This window comes from Sardina pilchardus, chromosome 6 (genome assembly GCF_963854185.1).
Source record: "Sardina pilchardus chromosome 6, fSarPil1.1, whole genome shotgun sequence".
Classification (NCBI taxonomy): Eukaryota; Metazoa; Chordata; class Actinopteri; order Clupeiformes; family Clupeidae; genus Sardina; species Sardina pilchardus.
This window is the reverse complement of record NC_084999.1, coordinates 11,346,956-11,369,050: the sequence shown is the minus strand read 5'-3', so window position 1 is coordinate 11,369,050 and position 22,095 is coordinate 11,346,956. Positions and strand designations below refer to the sequence as shown.

General features: G+C 40.8%; 2 protein-coding genes across 2 annotated transcripts; both read right to left on the bottom strand.

The window, feature by feature from the left end:
• Positions 1 to 4,773: 4,773 nt before the first annotated feature.
• On the bottom strand, positions 4,774 to 9,442 carry LOC134082304 (membrane-spanning 4-domains subfamily A member 5-like). Its single transcript, XM_062537953.1, has 7 exons — positions 9,218 to 9,442; positions 7,599 to 7,709; positions 7,336 to 7,395; positions 7,126 to 7,233; positions 5,639 to 5,752; positions 5,448 to 5,531; positions 4,774 to 5,357 (listed from the first exon to the last, which is right to left on the bottom strand). Exons 1-7 carry the CDS (start codon positions 9,440 to 9,442, stop codon positions 5,280 to 5,282), a joined length of 780 nt encoding a protein of 259 aa, XP_062393937.1. The 3' UTR covers positions 4,774 to 5,279.
• Positions 9,443 to 13,814: 4,372 nt separating this feature from the next.
• eomesb (eomesodermin homolog b) lies at positions 13,815 to 18,934 on the bottom strand. Its single transcript, XM_062538400.1, has 7 exons — positions 18,755 to 18,934; positions 16,591 to 17,305; positions 16,093 to 16,247; positions 15,809 to 15,930; positions 15,373 to 15,531; positions 15,225 to 15,286; positions 13,815 to 14,997 (listed from the first exon to the last, which is right to left on the bottom strand). The coding sequence occupies exons 2-7, from the start codon at positions 17,283 to 17,285 to the stop codon at positions 14,238 to 14,240; spliced, it is 1,953 nt and encodes a 650-aa protein (XP_062394384.1). The 5' UTR covers positions 17,286 to 17,305; positions 18,755 to 18,934; the 3' UTR covers positions 13,815 to 14,237.
• Between the last annotated feature and the right edge of the window lie 3,161 nt (positions 18,935 to 22,095).

Genomic DNA, 22,095 nt, shown 5'->3' with positions numbered 1-22,095 from the left:
AGTACGGTGTACATTTTAGGACATCCTCAGACTCAGGTGTCAGACTCAGAAAAACAACCGTCATCTTCAGACAAAACTGTCTCAGCGTCAGAAAAAAACTTGTCATCCTCAGACAAAACTATGTCAGCGTCAGAAAAACCTTATCATCCTCAGACAAAACTGTGTCAGAGTCAGGAAAACCTCTGTCAGAGTCAGACAAAAAAGTCTCGGGTGAAAAGTTCTCAGAGTCAGGTCTCGGAAAAAAAGAGTCAGACAAAAAAGTCTCGGGTGAAAAGTTCTCAGAGTCAGGTCTCGGAAAGAAACTCTGACACAGTTTTGTCTGAGGATGATAAGGTTTTTCTGACGCTGACATAGTTTTGTCTGAGGATGACAAGTTTTTTCTGACGCTGAGACAGTTTTGTCTGAAGATGACGGTTGTTTTTCTGAGTCTGACACCTGAGTCTGAGGATGATAAGGTTTTTCTGACGCTGACATAGTTTTGTCTGAGGATGACAAGTTTTTTCTGAAGCTGAGACAGTTTTGTCTGAAGATGACAGTTGTTTTTCTGAGTCTGACACCTGAGTCTGAGGATGTCCTAAAATGTACACCGTACTACGGGGAATTCTCCCGACTCTTCCTATAATGCTTAGGCTATAAGTGGTCTTGCTATATCAGGTAACAATTTCAGCGCGGGGGTCATGTTTTTGAATGGTCGTGCATCATTCCCTCAGTTTGCCTTAATATGGGAGAAATACGGATTTCAATGAAACCCATGAATAGGACTTCCTGCTTTCAATGATGTAAAATTATGATTTTTACATCATTGAAAGCAGGAAGTCCAACATTGAAATCTGTATTTCTCCCATCTCAAGGCAAATTGAGGGAATGATGCACGACCATTCAAAAACATGACTGGTTTTCTAAAGATACAAAGCTTAATGCTAATCGGTGAAGTGTCCCTTTAACTTCCACTGCTAGATAGATAGATAGATAGATACTTTATTGATCCCCAAGGGGAAATTCAAGGTCCCAGCAGCTTAAGACACCACACACAACATGCAATACAATGTAAACAGGAAAATACAAAGCAAATCAACAAATCAACATGACTAAAGGAGCAGTAAATACTATATGTGCATGAATGTACTGAGGATTGGTACTGTGAACCAGTATGAGGTGTGTGTCAAGTTGGTAGTGCAAATAAGTCCAACAGTGCAATAGTGCAAGATTAAATCTAGTGACTAATAAATATGTACAGTACAAAAAGTAAGCATAGTAAGTCCAACAGTGCAACAGTGCAAGATTAAATTCTAGTGACCAGCAATAAATATGTGCAGTACAAAATGTAAGCATAGTAATAATAATAATAACAGTACTAGTTTAAATATATGGACAATTAGAATAAACCTAACATAGTAATATAAGAGTTATAGCAGCAGTGCAAGGATAGTTAGATATGGGTGCAGACATTAGTCATTGGTCAAATATATGGACAAAAAGAGGGTAGACATAAGCTATGCCATGTAAGTGTATAAGAGGGTGGAGGTGCAGATATACTATGCATAGAAGTCCAACTCTCCTTTTCCCTTCAGTGAAGCATTGTACAGTTGTATGGCCCTGGGTACAAATGACTTCCTCAGTCTGTCTGTTGTGCAGTCTCCAGCGTAGTCTCCAGCTGATCAAGCTCTTCTGCTGTATGATAGTGCTGTAGAGTGGATGACAGTCATTGTCCAGGATGCTGTGTAGCTTGTTCAGGGTCCTTTCGTCTGACACTGAAGTGATGCACTCCAGATCAGCTCCCACAACAGAGACAGCCTTCCTTACCAGCCTGTCTAGTCGCCCAGCATCCCTCTTCCTAGTGCTTCCTCCCCAGCATGCCACATTGCCACAGCATAGAAGAGGACGCTGGCAACAACAGACTGGTAAAACATCCAGAGGAGCTTGCTGCAGACATTGAAGGACCGCAGCCTCCTCAGGAAGTACAGCCTGCTCTGCCCTTGCTTGTATATTGCTTCAGTGTTGACTGACCAGTCCAGTTTATCGTCCAGATGTATGCCCAGGTACTTGTATGTGTTCACCACCTCCACATTGAACTCCTCAATGGTGACTGGCAGCAGAGCAGGCTTAGACCTCCTGAAATCTACCACCATCTCTTTGGTCATATGCAGATGACATCCAACTTTATCTTACCATTCTTTCTCTTTTACTAACTGTTTTTTTCTCCTGAGACCTGAGAGGACGAGAAGGTGTGTACTGCTGAAGCATGTCTGATGGGTATTTAGGTCCAGCTCCATTTTCTGATTTATAAACAAGCAGTAGTGCTTTAAAGTCAATTCTGTGACTTAAGAATTGGAGTAATGTGATAAGTTCTTTTTTGTTTTGTGAGAACCCCCAGCTGCTGCATTTTGTATCACCTGAAGCTGTTTGATAGTCTTTTCTGAAATGCCTGTGAAACTCTACTATCCATTGCAGTAATCAACCCTGCTGGAGATAAATGCTTGAATCATGTTTTACATCGAGTGGCCAGGAACACGACATCAGTTTAAATAATAGCTCCACGGCATTACAAGGTTATCTCCATGTTTCACTGTAGGCTAGTCAGAAACAAAAGCATGTTGATTGCTTCAGGATTAGAACCTGCAATGATACAATGACAACTGACAAGTCATCTGCTTTAGCCACTGCACTAAGGACTGGTATGAATGAAATGTGGGTATATTACACTCCATAATAGAAGCTCACCAAAACTCAAACCAACACGCAAATTAACGTAAAGTAACACAAGTAGCGAGAATGAGCCCAACAGGGGAGTCGGTCTTTTAATTTATATTAGCCTGCAGTAAAGCGCAATCATTGAGTCACAAGAAAAACATCAACTTAGTGATTTTTGGTTGGGCGCTTGTGATTTTTGGTTAGGCGCTCCTGACACTTCCCTCGCATGACAGCTGTAACTGCACGTAGGCCTACATTTCACTACATTGCAACGTGAAATGCCACTAAAAGCGGTTTGTAAATAGTGAGTTAGGAGTCTTCTCATATTTTAAGCTGTCCTAGGCTATGCCTCGTGAATTACTTTTAGTGAAAAAAATTAGGAGTCCTAAAACGCTAAAGTGCTACCGCGGACTATAGGGCACTACCGCGGACTGTAGCCTACTGCCACCTCTTGGCGGTAAGTTGTAATACAAGAAATACATTTCACGCAGTGTGTGGATCACTCAAAGCGTGAGAGAAACGGCCATCACATTTTAACACCTATACTGTATGTCATTGAAAACCTTAATGAGAGCTGTTTCAGTGTTGTGATTTGCTCAAATAACAGACTGAAAGTAATCAAAATACCAATTTGAAAGATGAAAACTCATTGCATTTATTAGTTGAGAGAAGTTCAGGCGTTAATTGTGGGGAATTGTTATTTGAGTGTTATTTGAACTTCAATTGATGATGTTAGAAAAGAAAGACTGTCTTGCTTTGCATATTCAGAGTTAAATGGATTTCTTTATGGATTTCATAGTGGATCTGAAGTTTGTATTTACACCATTTTCTTTCGGTCTTCCCTGTCTTTTTAGGAGTTTAGGATTTTGCTTCCATTGTGCTTTCTGTTTGTCTTTAACTTTCTTGAATAGTAATGGTGCAGTGCTGCTGTTGACAGTTGAGCACTTCTCTGATCTTTAAGCTGTAGAGACATTGAGACCCTTTGTAGAGACATTGAGACCCTTTGTGACCCGAGGGTATGGCCAAGAGAGTGTGTTGGCGCCTGTACATGCTGTGTTAGGGAAAAGTATCGTTTAGTGAAATTAATTCCATGACAGTTTAGATCCCCTGATATGACAGTCAAACTCTATATGCAAATGACAATTCACCTAGCTCTTCAGGAAAGACTGTATCTATGTGTGTGGAAACTAGCGGGGGATGAACAGAGGGTTGGGCATATCTCTGTTTCAGCTTGTGCAGTGTGCTTTGGTTTGGCCGAGCTGTTGATGTCATCAGCTATTCCGTTTAAATACAGTATGGCTACTGAACGCTTATCAGAGGTTCAGCTCAAGGTTGGCAGAAAAAATGTTGGGTGCAGAACAGAGAGGCAATCGTTTTCAGTTAAGATCTTGGCCCCAGTCCAACTCAGCTCTGTGCTATTTGGTCTGAAATATTCCCTCCGATTCCAGGAAAGGTTAAAATTGTCAATAAAGTTCATCCCAACTGAAAAGCATGTTATTGTGAGCCAGGTGTTTAAACTGTGTTGTCTAAATACAACGCCTCTGCTGCTGGAAGTGGGCCACTGTATTCCAAGTTAAAATAGGGCACAGAAAAGTTCCTTGAAATCTTCAAGCGAGATAGCCATAATTTAGCCCGAAATAAGTCAAATAACCATTCCAATGACTCCGAAGATGATCAGCAAATTAAGTTAAAAAACTTTCATATTCACCTTTAAGTGTAGTTTAAACTTAGCTGCCAGGTAAAAACTAGCTTGCTTCTTAACTGTCATATTTTGGTGGAATATCTAGTTATTGATATAATTATACAGTAAACCATAGCATTGCCGCACTTCACCACTGTAGTAGATGTAAAAAATCTTAGCATTATACAAAGGTTAATAAAAAAATATTTGGTCTTGCTGTTTTTATTATTGTCATGTCTAACCTCACAATTTGTAAAGCTATTTGGGTCAACTCAAACAGTTTTTAAATGCACTATACAAATAAAATGACTTGACTTGGCTTGACAAAACAAAATAGTCACTTATAAAATTATAAAACATACATATTGCTTTATTCTGACATTAGAACAACAGGGGCTGTATAGGCTACAGCAATAACTGTAGATAAATACAGATTTGAGCAAAGCCTTAAGGGAGACCTGCATGCAGAATCCATTTAATAGTGATATTCATACTCTTCATATAGCGATTTTGTGATAATGTATATGCACACTGATGTATCTCCTGCACTCATGGAGATGTTGTGTTTACATGTTAGCATTACTGCATTCCTCATGCACCTGGTATGTAAAGCCAACAAAGATACAAATAAATCAGAATGACATTGTTATAATCACACAAACATATTGAGGAAGCAGATTAGTTGCCACTGCTGCCACTTGTAATATTTGCGAAAGACTTTTATAAGACTTATTCAATTTATTCACGTTCAGTGAACATACAGGAAAAACATAACTTCAACTTCAAAAATGACATCAGATTTGTGTGATCAAATTGGATGGAAAGTGTACGTAATTGAAATGCATGGGTTTTGAAAAGTCGGCTTCATAAACCACAGATGCTTCAGTTACAGTACGTGATCCTGCTATTAAGTAGAGGGTAGATCTTCAGGTTTGTCACTGCTGCCATGACGTGAGGAAGAAACAGTAGATGGGAAAAACCTTGTCTAAAAGAGGAAAACCGAAAAAAAATAAACTTCATGATCCACAGTTGATCCACAAGAAAAAAACATAACAACTAAATGCTGATACCTTACCTCAGATGTGTTCACAGTATCAGTAACGGTTTCATATGATGGGGGCAAATACGGGGCCTGTTGACTTGAAGTGTTGTGCACCATCTGTGTAACATCAGTAGTATTAACTGAGATTCATTGATGGACATACTGTACACACCACAGGAATAGGGAAAAGAATCCACAGTGAAAAATAAAGTGACAACCCTCACCCCTGGGGTAGACGATGAAATGGCTTTGTAAGTAATAATTGATACTGCAGCCGAGAGAACTAACTCCAACAGAGACAGCACTAACATCACCCCAGAAATCCCATGGATAGAGGTCTGAAAACAAGAAAAAGAACATTACTTACAGTATGTTATTATATTACTAGTATTTCTTATGGTACTATATATATATATATATATATATATATATATATACGTATATATACTATATACATATACAGTATATATTACTTATATATACATGTATGGGTAGAAATTAAATTTCTTTCTCATTTCACATCTGTAAAACACTTTGATGCAATTCTACTTGTTTTTAAAAGAAACACAATGTACTTTTACCTGAAAATGAACGCTTCAAACATATCTTTAAACCACACTCACAAGAAGGAGAATTCAATCTCTGACATTGGTGATGCGCGCCTAGAACATCTGGTATTGCACTACGTTTTAACGGTTCTAGATTAATTAAGTACCCCTTTAGTGCTAAATGGGTACTCACAGGGGGGTAGTGGCAAAATAAGAGGTGGGTAAACTATAAGTTCTGTGATCTCGGTAAGGTGGACTGGGCCATGTTTTATCAGATTTTTTAAAAAGCCATTCAGAACATGTTTGACGATGGTGGAGGTTACGGTCCAATGTTTAAAACAAATATTTAACATTTGTAGTGGTACAAATGGTTCCTAGAGTGTTGATGAGTACCGTAGTGTGAATGTGTATACAGTGTGTTTTTTTTAATGTTAAAAGTTGCAATTGATGAATACACTCTTCATGAGAGGTGGACTAACTCTATTTCTGAAATTCCAGAGGTCGATAAATTGAGTTCACTTGTGCTTAGCCTCCACTACAGCCCTGGTTGCCCTGGATACCCAGTACCTTGAAAATTAAGATAAGGGGAATACCACAGTTGCGTAATGCATGGAGCAATCCCTCACCAACCCTTTCCATCTCTTAATGATGGTACACTATTATTGAATGGTGATAAGGCCCTTTGGACTGCAGTGCTACGCTATACTTCACGCCTGTGTTCATTCACTAACTTCAAATAGAAAATGTGGCTTGGCTTAACTAATGTTTCAGACTGATCTCAGAGCAATCAATGCACAGAAGCCCAGTCCATACAACGTAAAATGTTGGTGCTGCCTGCAAGGACAGCCCATGCGGACTGCCTGGATGATGAGATGTAGTCCATTCACACTGTGCACAGACACCCACAGACTGTGAAGTATACTTTCAGATTGAGATTATAGATTTTAAGATTATGGCCCCATCTGGGGCGCTTCTTGCTGGGCCACCTGCTCCGTACGCCGGCGACTCGGGTTCGATTCCTGCCCCATGGTCTTTTCTGGATCCCACCCATGCTCTCTCTCCCATTTTCTTCCTGTCACTCTACACTGTCACTGTCATTAAAGGCATAAAAAGCCCAAAAATATATGCTTAAAAAAAAAAAAAAGATTTTGAGATTATAATACCCTATCGTAGTAGTAGTAGTAACGAATGTTGAAATCCACGCAGTACAGAACTATGGCGATTGTTGCAGTTATGGAGCTGAGGATATTCATCATCAGCAAGGCTGTGTCCTGTCACAGAAAGAAATAGACTGACCATTATTAACACATTAAAGTATGTCATAGAAACTGGATATGACAGAATTAAGTTAACTTTGTTAGCGTGATACTCACCCATCTCTGACTGGAGTTGTTTTTGGCATTAAAAACAGTGAGATAGCCTGCAATGACATGCTGAGGGCAGCACACACACACACACACACACACACACACACACACACACACACACACACACACACAAAAAATGAGATGGTATTGGAGATGAAATGATGCTTTACAAAACCATATACTGTTGAGCCATACATTCACAAGTATTCATAATATGAAATTAATTATCATACAAGTAAAAGGCACATGAATAGGTGAATGAATCTTACAACAATTGAGCCCCAGAACATGATGCCACTTGTTGCTGATACAGTAATGTGATCAATAACTGTCACAATACCGAACAAAAATGCAATCACGCCAATCAGCAGCTGAACCGTCTGTGGAAAATGAAACAGAAACAGTGATATTATTTTTTCACAATATGAACTTGTTAAAGTGAAAGGTAACCTCTGTTCTCTGAAGGAGAACACAAGATGCTAAATGGGAAGTCTTCTTCAGTTGTCGTCATCGATCTGAACCTATCTGATCGATTTGATTAGACTCTGAGAGCTAACTAGGTTAAACTAACCTACTCAGCAGCTATCTTGGTAAAGCGTTTTTATTTTCCTATTAAAATGAATGGGGAGGCATAAGTAAGGGAGGTCTGAAATCTGAATTGAACGATATTAATATTTTCCACCCAAACAAATTAAGGATAAAAAAGGCAAAAATGTGGTTAGTTACATTACAGAGGGACAGGATGTGTGCAGACTACTGCCATATTGGCATTACAAACTATTCCCATACAGTTCTACAGTAATTTCCCGCATATAAGCCGCTTTTTGTATAAGCGGCAGGACAGTGTATTATGCAAGTTAAAAGAAACAAAACCATATTAGCACCATATTAACTGGCCCCCTGTTTTAACCTTATAGCTGAAGAATTTTTTCAAAATTGATGTATAAGCCGTAGCTAATAGTCGGGAAATTACGGTATGGAGGATTCTTTGAGTGCTGTGTCTCCTCATTAAAGTTTCTGGTTAAACTCCCTTCGTAGTGGGTTTCAGGAGATCAGAGCAGCTTGGGCACTCCAAGGCAGGCTATGCACCAGTCATGACCGTCCATATCCAGCTGGCATGTGGCGACTACAGTAATCCGCTGTCATTATGTTTGCATTATTGATAGCAGTTCTAAAAAAAGTTTTATTGGGGATTGATAGCAACTGAAAGTAAAAGCTGACGAGACCTGGGCAGGAGATGGTGCAATTCTGCTGTGGTTTGGGCTGTTAGCTCGCTTGGGAGGTTCAACGCTTCGTTCTTGAAAGCTGGTTAGAAACTCTTGTAAAGTTGAAGAAGGAAGTGAAGCAGAGATGACTTTCTTGCAACATGCAAAAAATAAAATCTCTAAAATGGACTGTTGAGGACTTGTTCAGATCGATGACATCCAGCTGAAGATGATTTCCTATTTGTTCATGTTGAGTGAACTCAACCGAAAGAGAACTCTGGGACTTTTTTTGGGCCTAGATAGAAACACAAACATTTTTCATTCACATTTATTGAGACATATTCACAGTTAGCCATGGCTCCGCATGAGTTGTGACTAATATCTCAGGTCATTTTGATCTCACTGAGATATACTGTATGTCTCCATGAAGAGTTTGGAAGTGAATGTCCTGATGCTATGCTGAGTCACCATAACCAGAGAATTTCTGGTGAGGAGAGACGGCTCTTAAAGAATCTCCCATAGAAATATATGAGCTTGTCAGTGATGAAAATTTGTTTAATTTGACAATGGTAAATCTAGGAGCTGTGGTGTTCTCAAACAAACCTGTATCTGAGGCAAAACAGCTATACCTGGTTTTATTTATTTATTTAATTAATAGCCCAATACATTTTAAAGAAACGTACCCCCACAGTTGTCTGGTCTCTTCTCACAAGTGGTTCTAACACATTGATGAATGGTGCAATAGCAACATTATTTGGTTGAACTGCCCGTGGAGCGCCATTTCCCAGCCATGGGGAAACGGGTGGAACAACCACATTTGGTGGCGCATCTCCCTTCGAGACATCATCTTCTCGGTACACATGCGTGACGACCACTAAGCCATTACCAGAGGCGACACTGGTGGACATCCTCACCAACTGAAGTCCGATGAAACAACAACAACAACAACAACAACAACAACAAACAACTGTTTTTAGGTCATGTGCATTCTTACCTGCCATCCTGGACAGGCACTGTGTAGTTTTGTGTTTTTTTAGTTAGCTCAATAGTTGCATTGCACTCTATTACTGCAAAACACAACACATCGCGGGCTGAGGAAGCAAGAGGGTATAAGTGACATTTCACCAACTTGACAGGAGAGTCAAAACAAATCGAACTGCTTCTATATGTTCGCAGTTAAAGACCTTTGGTTTTTGTTCAATAGCTTTATATTTATAAATATTTCACTTCTATAATTTTGTCAGTTAGAAAGAGCTCATCAAGAGCTTTCAGGTGATATATAACTCAATTTTGACCAAAATGTCACTTGCCATCTTGCTTCTTAGCCCTCGATATGCATTTAGGAATACATTACCTACATATTACATATCCGTGAATGCATACAATTTTAGCTTCACTTACTCTGTGACATCAACTGACCATACTGTATAAAATAAGCAACTACAAAAACAAGGAAATTTTACCTCTGCCTTTTGCTTCTCACTAGATTATTTAAAAATAGTTGAGGCCAAGATGTGTCTCTCTCTCTGTGCTGATATTTTCAAAGTCTTACCTGTAAGACTGCATGCAGTTAGACTTTAGACCTAAGGACCTCATTTCCTCCATAAACATTTATGATTGGACAGGATGATTTACTGGAATGTTGACCCAGATGCAGTATCAATGGGAGAGGCACAAGGAATTATAAAGTATAACACCATAAACATGCAACACACCTGTCAACATTTTAACTGAGGAGCTGCTTACTGTACCTGACTTTATTCAGCCTTAGGCTATGTTCAGATTAGGGGGATTTTTCACAGCTGCAGCGTCCATTCTGCATTACATTTAAAGTGGAGTAAACTGTGTTTTCAATGCGATCGCATACTTTTTCTTTTTCTGCTGTTTGTCAGAGCTGTTTTCAAAGTAGAAATGTCCAACTTCTGGTGGAAAAAACACCCTACGTCATACTGTTTTTTTGTCAGCTGACCAGTTACAAGCAGATAACCAAAAAAGTTGAGATCACATGTTAACAAATTCAGATAACTCTACAGCGTAAACCTGTGGGGCCTATGCTATATTGAAATGAATGACAATATAGCATAGGCAATCATCAATAGGCCTTTGTAAAAGGCCCTTACAGAAATATTGGTATCCAACACAGTGCCCATTCGATTCCCTGTTGGCCAAAGTCCCTCTACGGTTCAGGAAACTGATCCTTTTATACAGCCTTCTTCTTCCTTCCTTCCTCCATGAATCCTCTCTTCTATGTGTTTTAGGCCCCCCACTGCTGACTTCAAGGCAGCGCTGCCTTGAAATCAATGGCGGGGTCCCAAAACACTATCAATCCAATCCTCTTGTCAAAGGCCTATATTTTTGTACTCATAACTACCTTACTTATATTAAAATCTCTGTCAGTAACAGTGGTGAAGCCATGTAAGTAGTCTGCGTTGTCTAAGTAGAATTGCACAATTTGTGTTCCTTCCACTTATGGTAACTTATGTATATATATATATATACTGTCTTATTTTATTGAGCTCCTTTGATTTAAATGAGATGACTGCATTACTGAAAAGCGGAAAAAACACCCACATTCTGATTGAAAGGAAGCCAATGTTTCTTTGATTGTAACCGTGTTACCTTGATTAGTGTCTGTACATATTGTCTGTACTGAATTTTCCATTGTTTCCATAGTTAACAATTTCCGTAAGTGTGATGATGTTCTGAAACAGCTAAACAATTGCCACCTAGTGGTAAAAATAAGTACTAGTCAGAAGAAAACACACCGTTCAGTCAGGACCAGTCTCATCTACAACAATTTACAGTCTATAAGAATATTGATGAGCACAGAATGGCTAAATGCACTGCCCCCCACCCTCTGCCCCCGTTTCCCTCTATAATTATTATAGGTTTTGTTAGTTTGCTGGTGGTTCTTGAGTCTATTCCACATGTATGACACCTTTCCTCTAAGGTGCAGAAACATAGGGTGCCATGGGAACCAGTGCTCCATGGTTCAAAGTAGCCTATTACACAAACTGTTTTCCTGTTACGTGAACATCATGTTCAAAGTGTTTTTGGCCAGTTGATTCCTTATTGCAGAGAGCAGAAAGTAGGTCTTGTCTGCATTGTGCACCTTCTTCCTTATTGCTCAGAAGCAAATGTGCAGCTCACACTCTCTGACCACTGACTTCCTCATGTCAGAGCGGGGTTTACAGTAACACATTTGGTTATTACTGCACGTTATCACTCAACAGAGAGATAAGTACTGTAGCTAGATAATAATTACTCTGCCTCATATCAGATGCTTACACTGAGTGAAAGTTCACTCATATAGCTTCTATTTTATTTGAAACAATTAATTTATGCAAGTTGCTTTAAGCGTCTGTCAAACAGCAACACACCATAACCATAACCCTAACCATACCATAAATGTGATGGGGACTCATACAGACAAAGACTATAGAGGCAGACATACACTGTAATTCAGATGCATTCAAAATAAATTAATTTCAATCCCTCTTGGTCTGGATTATTTCCAAACCTCTTCGGTTTGCACTATTTTCATTTAATGCAAAGATATGGACAAACTCGAATTAAAACAATGGCGCTAAAGTAGTATTTTCATTAATTAATTTGACTTGGAGAGATTTCACTTGAGTAATGGCTGAGCCATATATTTCACATTTCTACTTTCTCTCCTTTTTAACGTAAAATGATTTCCCCCTTGCGATGTTTTATTTGTGATAAAATAGCTGTTAATGATAATTAAGACCATGAGATAATATTGGCTAAATTGTCAAATACCTTCTTTGAAATAATGGAACATGTTAAACTCTCAAGCCACATCTAAGGTGTCTTGCAGACAAGTTTCCATTTTAAAATGTATGAACAGATATGTTGTTATCGTGTAACGATATTTTTTTCACATATTCTTGCCTACATGCCATTTTGGTTATCTCTTGTTCTAAATGTTAATGCCCATCATTCTACAAACCCCTTTGTTTACAGGGTAGTTACTGACCTCTAGTGGTGCTCATGGTCGACTTCACACTTTCCAAACGTTGACTGATACAGTTGATTAATGACCCCCCAACGCCTAATAACCCGACACAGACAGCTGCGTCGTCAGTGACTAGATTAAATGGTTAGACTAGCTTTTTTGAGGTTACATGTTAAAAATTGTGTTTCTGATAGCCTACATCAGCGGATCAGTGGTGATCATATCCTAAACGACGCGGTGCCGTGGAGAGAGCTATAGCCTAAAACCAGTTACAGACCATTCAAATGTGTGTGTGTGTGTGTGTGTGTGTGTGTGTGTGTGTGTGTGTGTGTGTGTGTGTGTGTGTGTTTTATCCCGGGACAAAAGTAATTTAAAGACCATTCGACGCAGTGCAGTCTTCTGGGGCATAGGCATGTAAAGCTTTCCGATAGCCTACACCGGTAATTATCCTATCCTGCATTTGTGAACGCAAGATCTTTTTTTTTTTTTTTTTTTTTTTTTAAAAACGTAATTTGTGTACTAGTAAATATAATTTTAAAACCATTGATAACGATGGATGGGAACTGCTCTTGATGTTTTACGTCTGCCTCCACAAAAATAGTTTAGTTTTGAATCCCCTGCTACATTGACTGAACCAGACTCCAGAATAACTAAGAATAACACGAGATCATTTCGTGTGGATATCAGTGTCAAAAAACGGAGATTTAGGCCGACCAGATTTCCAGCTGTGCATTGGGGCAGTGCGTTGAGACTGTGGTTCTTCAACTGGCACAATCACAAACACTGGTGTGCTTCAGTGAGAGTTTGGTGTTAGCATTTTATATGGTGAGTTACACAGTGGCCATATGTTATGGTAAATGTGGCTATACGGTAAAATTGTTATTTTGAATAGGTAAAATGTTTGCCTTAATTAATGGTGTGCTATCTCGAGAACATAGATTCACTGTGCTCAAGACCTGAGAGCCCATGAAAACTGCGCGCGTGTGGTAGAGTTGTTTCACTACGTCTACCTGCATTCCTTTGTGCTATCTCGTTGTCTTGTGCGCGTAGGCTGCCACGAAATTCACTGGTCAGCAGTTAGAACTTATTTGTGTCTGTGGCGATCATTTGTCCATTTTTTAGATGGCTGTCGGGAGGGACACATCACCTTTTAAAAGTTGAGGATGACAAGTCCCCACTGTCTCCCAATAACGCCCCTGGATTCCCCCACAGACACGCTACTCTTTTAAATATAAATACAGATATAAACAACCATATTTATGCCGTATTACATTTTCAGAAATACACAAGTAGACTTAGAATTATATTGAACCCCAATTCACTATCCAGTGTGTCATTTGGGGGGGGAAGTTTTTAAAAGCACAGTGGGACTTTATTACCCGTCATACAACACTTTGATACACAAACAATGTAAGAACACATGTAACACATCTCATCCCACACTTCACAAATATTGTACAGTTATAAATAAAAATCCTATCAGTAAAAATATATAGCATAGGACATGCTGGAGCCATAATAACATGATCGAATAACTAATAATACTATTGGACATAGTGGAGTGTCAGTTTGAAAGAAGCTTCAGAAGCTTTTGGAGATGTTGAATCTGAAGACAGCTGCACCGATTACAAAACGTATATGAATACACTGTGGTAGCACGAGAGTAATATGGGAATGGAGACCAAATAAATCTCACCCAAGACTAAAGGAACTTTTAAAGCTTTTTAGGGACTGGTATAGAAGGCATAATAGCTCATGCCTTTGGAAGAAGTCTCTCTGGCCAGGTTCTCTGGCACGGCCAAGTCCTCACCCTTCACCGCCGGAGAGCCCTCCACACTGGACTCCCCTGGAGAGAGCCGCCTGCGCTTGCACCCTACGGCGTACACCCCCGGGTCTGCTGCGTCCAGCGGCTTCAGAGACGAGGGCGTCTCCAGCCAGGCTGGCGTCTGCAGCTGTGCACTTGACAACCCCTCCTCTCTCGCTTTGTCCTTCTCGCACATTTGGTCGTCCGTGAAACCCGTGGGGCTCGGCTTGGGGGACCAGGGCAGGCCTGTCGTGGTCATCTTTCTTTGGTAGGCGCTGCGCGGACCCCACCCGGCGGCCACCGACGTGAAGGCGGAGTCCGAGTAGTAGCCGAAAGAGTGCGACGTGGGCAGGGGCAAAGGTTTGATGCCGTAGGGGAGCAGGCCGCTGGAGTAGTCGCCCTCGTACGAGGCCAGGTCCAGTTTGTTAGCTGTTGCCTGCTGCATGGGGACAAACCACCTCTGCGCAGAGGCAGAGGCCACATCTTCTGTCTGCGGCGAGAGCAGACCGTTGGTTTGTGGCACTGCCCGTTCGCCGTTGTAGAAGCGGCCCTGGTTGGTCACAAGCTGATCCTGGAGGAAGGGCTGCATGGCGTAGCGGGCACCGGGCACGATCTGGTGGGAGCGAGGGGAGTCCGTGGGGGATGGAGTCAACCTTTCTCCATCTGGTGCCGTGTACATCCTGGAAATTAGAGGAGGGGGAAATGAAGGCTTGTGGATATTCCCATTCAAACATGTACTCTCTGGACATGAGCATGTAAAGCATATATGTTATTGTACAATCTCCTACAGCAGCTCATTATAATGTTGCAAATAGAAGATGAAATGTATTAGGACAATGTATACATGCAAATTACGTAAGACGCCAACATATTTCCTTGGTCAAAGAGAAAAAAAAGGAATACTCACGAATCATAATTATCTCGAAACCCTTTTGCAAAAGGATTGTGGTCAATCTTCAACTGTGTAATCTAAAAAGTGGCAACAAATTTTTCATGAATTGAGAAACACACCACCAACCCTCCCAAGATAGACAGCACACATAACAGTTACTTACATCTGTGTTTTGATATGCAGTAACAGCAATAAACTGGTTCTCAACAAAGGTGAAGGTCTGGGTCTTTGAATCACAATTTACATCTTCCACTCCATCCTCACCAACTTCTACAATATGGAGTCTTGGCTGATACTTATGAAGGGACTGAAGTACAATCATCTGCATGATGGAAATAAATGCAAGACACAAAAACTGTAGCTTTAATCAGTATACGATCAGTATCAAAATCAAACAGCTACACTCATACACCCTGGGGTGTTATTATCCATCAGACTATGAGCTCTGCTTTGCCAATGTCATATTATTATCATTTTTATTATTATCATTTATTATTATTATTATTGTTATTATTATTATTATTATTATTATTATCATTATTAATTTTGTAACGTTATTTATTGCATTTATATATTTTTGTTAAAATCGTTTACATTACCTGAGAATTGCTGCTGTTCGCTCCTTTGTTATTAGTCAGTTTAAGTTTGCCAAATGAGATCTCTTGTCTCATCCAATGAGCACCCGTATTAGGTGATTCCGGATGAACATACACCTTGTTTCCTAACAATCGAAATAAAACTGGTTTAGAATGACACAGTAATTGAGCACCCAGTATAATTCAACGGAGTTCGTTTTCAATAGAGAAAATTGCAATGATAAGAGTGAAAACTGTCAACTGAGGCGCCTGCTGTAAATATGTGGCTATTGCCTAGCCTACTGTACCTTGCATGTTGTTATCTGCCTTTCCGCAGGTCACCCATTTCCCCCCTTGAAATCTCCAATGGTTCGGATCAGCCAAAACGACCTCCACGAAAACATTGTAATGTGCGTTCAGTCTTAAACCTGTCATATTAAAGCTCAGAAAGGGAAACATCCGCCTGCAAAATATGAACATATTGGATATATGAACACATATTAATTTAATAATAAATTGCCACGCAAATAATTAATTGCCACGCAAAGTTTTCAGATATGAAAATAGGAGATGAGCAAAACATGAGCTATACATCAACCATATTTTTAGCCATAATTCCTCCACTATTTGGTATCGTGCATAGGAGTACATTATGATATCACAGGTAATAATGTTTATCATATATAATCACATTATTTGCGTTGAATTATGTAATTGTCAATTACGTTGAAATTAGCTCTCAATGGGAAAATAACCGGTGCAATCAAGACAGACTTCCTTCACAACTTAAAATAATTTCAACAAACCTGCCCTGTTTGGTAATTATCATCTCCGTCTGATGTCGGTGAAACTTCAGCCAGAGAGGGCGATTGCAAAGATAAACCTGAGCCCTCAGACCAGTACTTGTCCCCGAGAGTGGCATGGAACCAATACCAGGTCCACTTCCTTGATAAGATGGATAGATACAGCCGTGACCCTGTCCGAATTGGTAGCCCGAACCGCACTGTCCTCGTCCAGTGCAGACTGGAGAGGAGAAGCCCGTGGAGGGGAGGACGGAACTATAGTGCAACGACGCTGGATACCTGGCTCCATCGGATCCTGCGTAAATTGTTCCCGCTTGGCCCGGGTAAGGAAACAGAGAACAGGGATTCATGTCTTGCGTTTGGTGCGAAGACGCCGATATAAAATAACGATCGGGGCTAATTCCGTCTAGCCGGTCACTGGATGGGTCTTCCTCCGTCAGAGAACTTTTTCGATCTTGGACAGAGGCCTTCGGCAGAGGGAGAGCATCGTTCTGCCCCTCTCCAAGCATTTCGTCGTGTTCAGTTTTGGATAAAAGCTTTTTCGCTCCTGGTTTAGGTTGAGAGGCTGGCGGATTAACCTCGTGAAAATCAATCGGTACTGAGCCAGGACTGTTTTTGTTATTCTCGGTTAACGAATGGCAAAAGGATTTCGGTAGGTTAGAAGTGTCATCCAGATCTCCTTCTCCTAGCTGCATCATATAAGGAATAACAACGGCACCTGGAAACAAGAGAAAGACGGTCTCATGAGCCAAGGATATTTTCCATCCTGTGGACACGCAGCGGCCACACCTCCAACTCAACTCTGCTCAGATCACCACGTGCATCTAATAACACAAAATCCAGGTAACCACCTTAAATTGGATTGGTCCCAATTCCAATTTGCTCCAATAACCGTAGGCGGGGCCAGAGAAAAAGCTAACCAACTTGCCATCACCGTGGCAATGAAGTAGACACGTGAGGCCAGTTATTTAGCAGGTTTCTCCTACAATTTCACACCAATCTCATATCAGTGATGATGCAAAACATCATTTCATAGCCATTTCCAAATGGCGTTGTCAACTTCTGGTTACCCAATAGGCCACCTGTAGGCTACTTAAGACAGCTTACTTACAAAATATTCAGGTGTCAACCCATTATAATACAATTGAAGTGCTGGTTGTATTAGTGGATTTTAAAGATAAAATCGTAGCCTACTTCTGTGAAGGAAATGTTTGCGATGAGCGCGGAGTCTACCTAGCAGCTTTTGAACCTTAGATTTATCGATGGTCTAATTGTATTAATTGGTGTGTTTGCATTGTCCCCAGACACATTTTTACTGTAGAAGTGCGTTAATAAGAGGTGTTCACATCCGACCTATGTAAATTTTAGACACTTGTGCGAGCGCTGTGCGGCTCTCTTAATGAATAATAATCTATTTTAATTTAAACACATGTTTTTTTGATTAGCATCGTTATTATCATTATGCTATTTAATAGTAATATTATGCTAATGCATTATTATTATTATTATTATTATTATTATCATCATCACTGGAGCAAAATAATTTGAGCATCATTCTCTTCAGCACTAAAGTTGGGAAACTGATGTTATGACCTTCTAAAAATAAGTGGCTGCTTATTATAATTAGACATGTAGGAGTATATCCATTATGCCACATATCCTATAAGTGCACCTTATCCGTGCTATACCAGTCAGTCATATGTGCAAATAGCGATATAGGGAAACAAATGCGCATGCATGTAATGATTGCGCTATTATTTTTTTCCATATGAGGATACCTGGTGTTCTGTTGAGGATAACGTTAGAGAGCGTACAAAATCGCTACACTAAATTAGAAACCTTTATATTTGTTTAGCCTGCGTTACACTTCACACTGCTATCAAATAGATTAAGACAAATTATAAATAAATATGACATGATGCGGTTAAACGTGAAGATAACACAGGCTAACAGTAAATGCCCTCATATCACTTTTTTAGAATTCATTATAACTCTAAAAACAATCCATATTTTCTTTCGGTAACAAGCGTATCGACAGCCTCTAAGTGGCTTGGCAACATAATCATTTTCTAAGCAGGTGATCTGTTAGGTAGTTAGCCTACTTACCCTGTTTCTGTGTAGGTATGGCAATCTGTCTGATTGTGAATCAATCGCTGTGAGCGCTTACCTCTACCACAAGCTGAAGGCGTGAGAACAGCTCCAATCCCCCGTCTTATTACCACCCTGAGGGACCTGTGAAGTGAGTGCGCATAGCGCTCCCTGCGTAGTCAGTGGTTGGAGCTTGTGCTTTCCCTTTCGAATTAATTCTTTAAACGAAAGAGTTTGAGGCTGTTAGAGTCTAGAGTGGGATAGAATAAATAGAATATAATTGATAAAAGCTTGCAAATGCAGTAATAAACAGTAACGGAAATAAATATGAATGCATTTATTTGGAAATAAATATGTTTTTTCTCATAATGTGAAATGTGTTTCTTTAACCCACAACCTGATATCCTGCTGTTTATATTCAGATGTCCCTAACCAGCTGTAACGCGCCACAGTCAAAGCAGCTCAATAGGAATCCTCAGACTTTATATGTGCCACCTGTCACAGGCCACAGTCAAAATAGCTCAATTTGACTAAGAGGTGTGTGCAGTCTTGCCCACTTTCTAACTGCAGATTCTAAAATAGACAACAAAATATGTTAGGTTAACATAGTTCTTTGGCACACTTAAATCTGTATTTTTAAGTTTAGAGGACCATGCCAAGTCCATTTCACGTCACATTAATCCATGTACATCATCAGCTCATTCTACTTAGCCTTCTGGGTCATAAATAGGAAAATGTGGAAGCATTGCTGTTGGGAGAGGCTGTGTCCCAATTTGCGTACTTCATGTACTTACAATGCCTAATATGACTGCACAAGTCATATTAGGTAGTATTAGTATAGGAGTATGTGAATTGGAACACAGCCAGGGCCTGCAGCCTACAGGGGGCCTGAAGTGGCCTTGGATGGCCCCGGGCCAGGGCCTGCCCGACGGGGGAAGGGAAGTCTTACCATATTGTTGTCAAAGTCGATAATCAACCAAGCAAATAAAAGGGAAGCGGTCCAACGCTTAATGGGCCAGGATGGCTGCAGTTCTCTGCTGTTTGATGAGTCTGTGATGGGCTGAAATGCACAGCCAACGGTTGGGTCCTTACCGTAGCATCGCGTGCACGTCGTCAATGTATGTACAGTTGTACACAGACGATTACTCTGATGGCGCGCTGAAGAACAACAAAGTGTTATTTAGTCTACTGCCACTGACAGTGTGTGTGTGTGTCTGTGTTTGTGTCCTCCTTAGCATTCCTCACTTGCCTCAGAAATACATATAATCTTCATGATTTTGTTGGTATCCTCAATACACACACACACACACACACACACACAAATACACTCAAATTCATGACCCCACCCACGTGTGTCCTGCTGTGCTGTGATTAAATCAGCGAGTCAGGAGTGCGAATGTGTAATTTTAACACGTTTCTGCTTTCTCTGTGACAGGAGGGCAGGCTGGCAACCACTAATGAAGCAATATGGGCTGTTTCCATCCACACAGGCCACTCTACTGAGCTGTGTGTGGGTGCAAATAGGAAATCTACTGTATGTGAGATGAGCCTTTTAACCCAACGCCATCGCGTAACGTGTTGGCTCGGCTCTGGCGTTGTTTTATTCTCCATTTCCTTTAGTTGGGCTCCAAGCGATTGAGGGTAATGTTTGCAGTTGCTAGAGCATTGACTGTCTTTTTTTTTTTTTTTTTTTTTTTTTAAAGGTGTGAAAAAGCATGCTGTGACGTGCGAGAGAGAGAGAGAGAGACAGAGAGAGAAGCCCTTTTGAGAGAGAGAGAGACAGAGGGAGAGCATGCATGTGCCAGACTTTACATCTCATGTTGAAACTGATGAACAGGAGGATGTGTGGTTTGCGGCTCACGCTGCATGGTCTTTTGCATTTAGTGAAGCACCAGATGATGCAACTGGAAATTAATCTCATCCGTGAATGCATTGTACAGAGAGCATTCCACATCTCTGTACAGAACCTCGCTCAGGAACAGTTCACAGAAGCACACACTAGACTAGTTATTACTCATTTTATCCGTATCCTTATATGGATACAGCTCATCTTCAATCAGTTCATGGCATTTGGACACTTGGATGTATTGTGTAATGTAAATAGTATGTTAGGCCTGGTAGGGTAACCATTGTCTGCTATCAGTGATAACAAGGACTCTTCAAGTAGAACATACATGCCCTGAAGTCATGTTCATTACACTTATCTGAAGTTTTAAGATTTAGGAGATGATTGTTAATATTGTACACACTGGCTGTGATCACTTGCTTTGAAACCAGACAACTGGTTTCTTTTGGAAAATGTGACTTTACGCAGCTTGTCGGTTGCACGTTGTTGTTTGGAGAAATGCCTAACCACACCGACTTGTGATAACCGCAGTGATGGTGATGGGGGAACTGTGACACAGAGAGTAAAGATTTGGTTAGTGAGAGAGTTGGTGGTTGGAGAGTAAGGATTTGGTTAAACCTGCCAAATCAGATTCTGCACATTTCAAGTCTCTGTAGTTGTGTTCTTACATGACATCTCTCTGCATAGAATTATTTATCAACCATCACAGTTTTTTTATATATATATATTAAAAAAAAACATCCCAAGTCCCATGTAGAGTGTTGACTCTTATCTGAAGTTGTGTGGGTCTGATGTGTCAGAGGGGGTTTGATTATTGGAAGAGGTAGTCAGGCAGAGAGTGGCGGAGTGGGAGGGTGTTAGTTTGCTTTACGCTTTTGTGGTTCCCCTGCGCTTTCTTTTTGACACGTCTAAAGTACCAATCTGATGCCTTGCCACCCCGTCCCGCGGCGCTCTCAGGCAGGGAGAAAGTGCTGGTGACCTCGCCCTCCGCCGCTCTCTGGCCGCTCCGGTCCTGCCATGGCAGAAGGCTTGGCTGCGCCGTCGTGCCAGCCTCGCCACGGTCTCCTCTCCACCATGGCAGGGAAATCTGGGGCTGCTGCCATTTTTCTGAGTTTTTTTGGAGCACCTGATTTCACAAAATTTTCAAGTGTTGATGCCCCCCCCCCCCCCCCCCCCCCGACCCCCTCAGACCTCACCACCCCCCCATCTTCCACTCATCCAATTTTGTAATTAGAAAAAGCACTGACTCGTAAAACAGAGAGGGTTGAATGGGGAAAGGTGTTTGCTCGCTAGTTCACGCATCTTTGCCATATTTAGCTACGTTCGTGTGTAAGCGTACGAGCGATACACACCTGCCGATAAAAATGTCACCGGTACAGGTTGGAGCGGATTTGGACAACAGAAGGTCAAGGCCTTTAGTGACCTCCTCCCCTTCTTACCCCCTATGAGTATTTTTATGGTTCAGTCCATTCTCCTGTAAAGTGCAGCAGCAGGAGTGAACCATCACATTTGGTCCCCAGCGTGGGGGCGGTTGGTGAACGGTCACGTTCCAGATACCCCATGGAGTGCCTCTT

Excerpts from the sequence above, each read along its gene's own strand:
- LOC134082304 (XM_062537953.1), bottom strand. The coding sequence starts at position 9,442 with ATGTCCACCAGTGTCGCCTCTGGTAATGGCTTAGTGGTCGTCACGCAT. Across the intron at positions 7,710-9,217 it reads GAGACCAGACAACTGTGGGG|ACGGTTCAGCTGCTGATTGG; the intron begins GTACGTTTCTTT and ends CATTTTCCACAG. Across the intron at positions 5,532-5,638 it reads TTTCATCGTCTACCCCAGGG|ATGGTGCACAACACTTCAAG; the intron begins GTGAGGGTTGTC and ends GATGTTACACAG.
- eomesb (XM_062538400.1), bottom strand. The coding sequence starts at position 17,285 with ATGATGCAGCTAGGAGAAGGAGATCTGGATGACACTTCTAACCTACCG. Across the intron at positions 15,287-15,372 it reads CTGCATATCAAAACACAGAT|ATTACACAGTTGAAGATTGA; the intron begins GTAAGTAACTGT and ends GCCACTTTTTAG. Across the intron at positions 14,998-15,224 it reads TTTCGAGATAATTATGATTC|GATGTACACGGCACCAGATG; the intron begins GTGAGTATTCCT and ends TCTAATTTCCAG.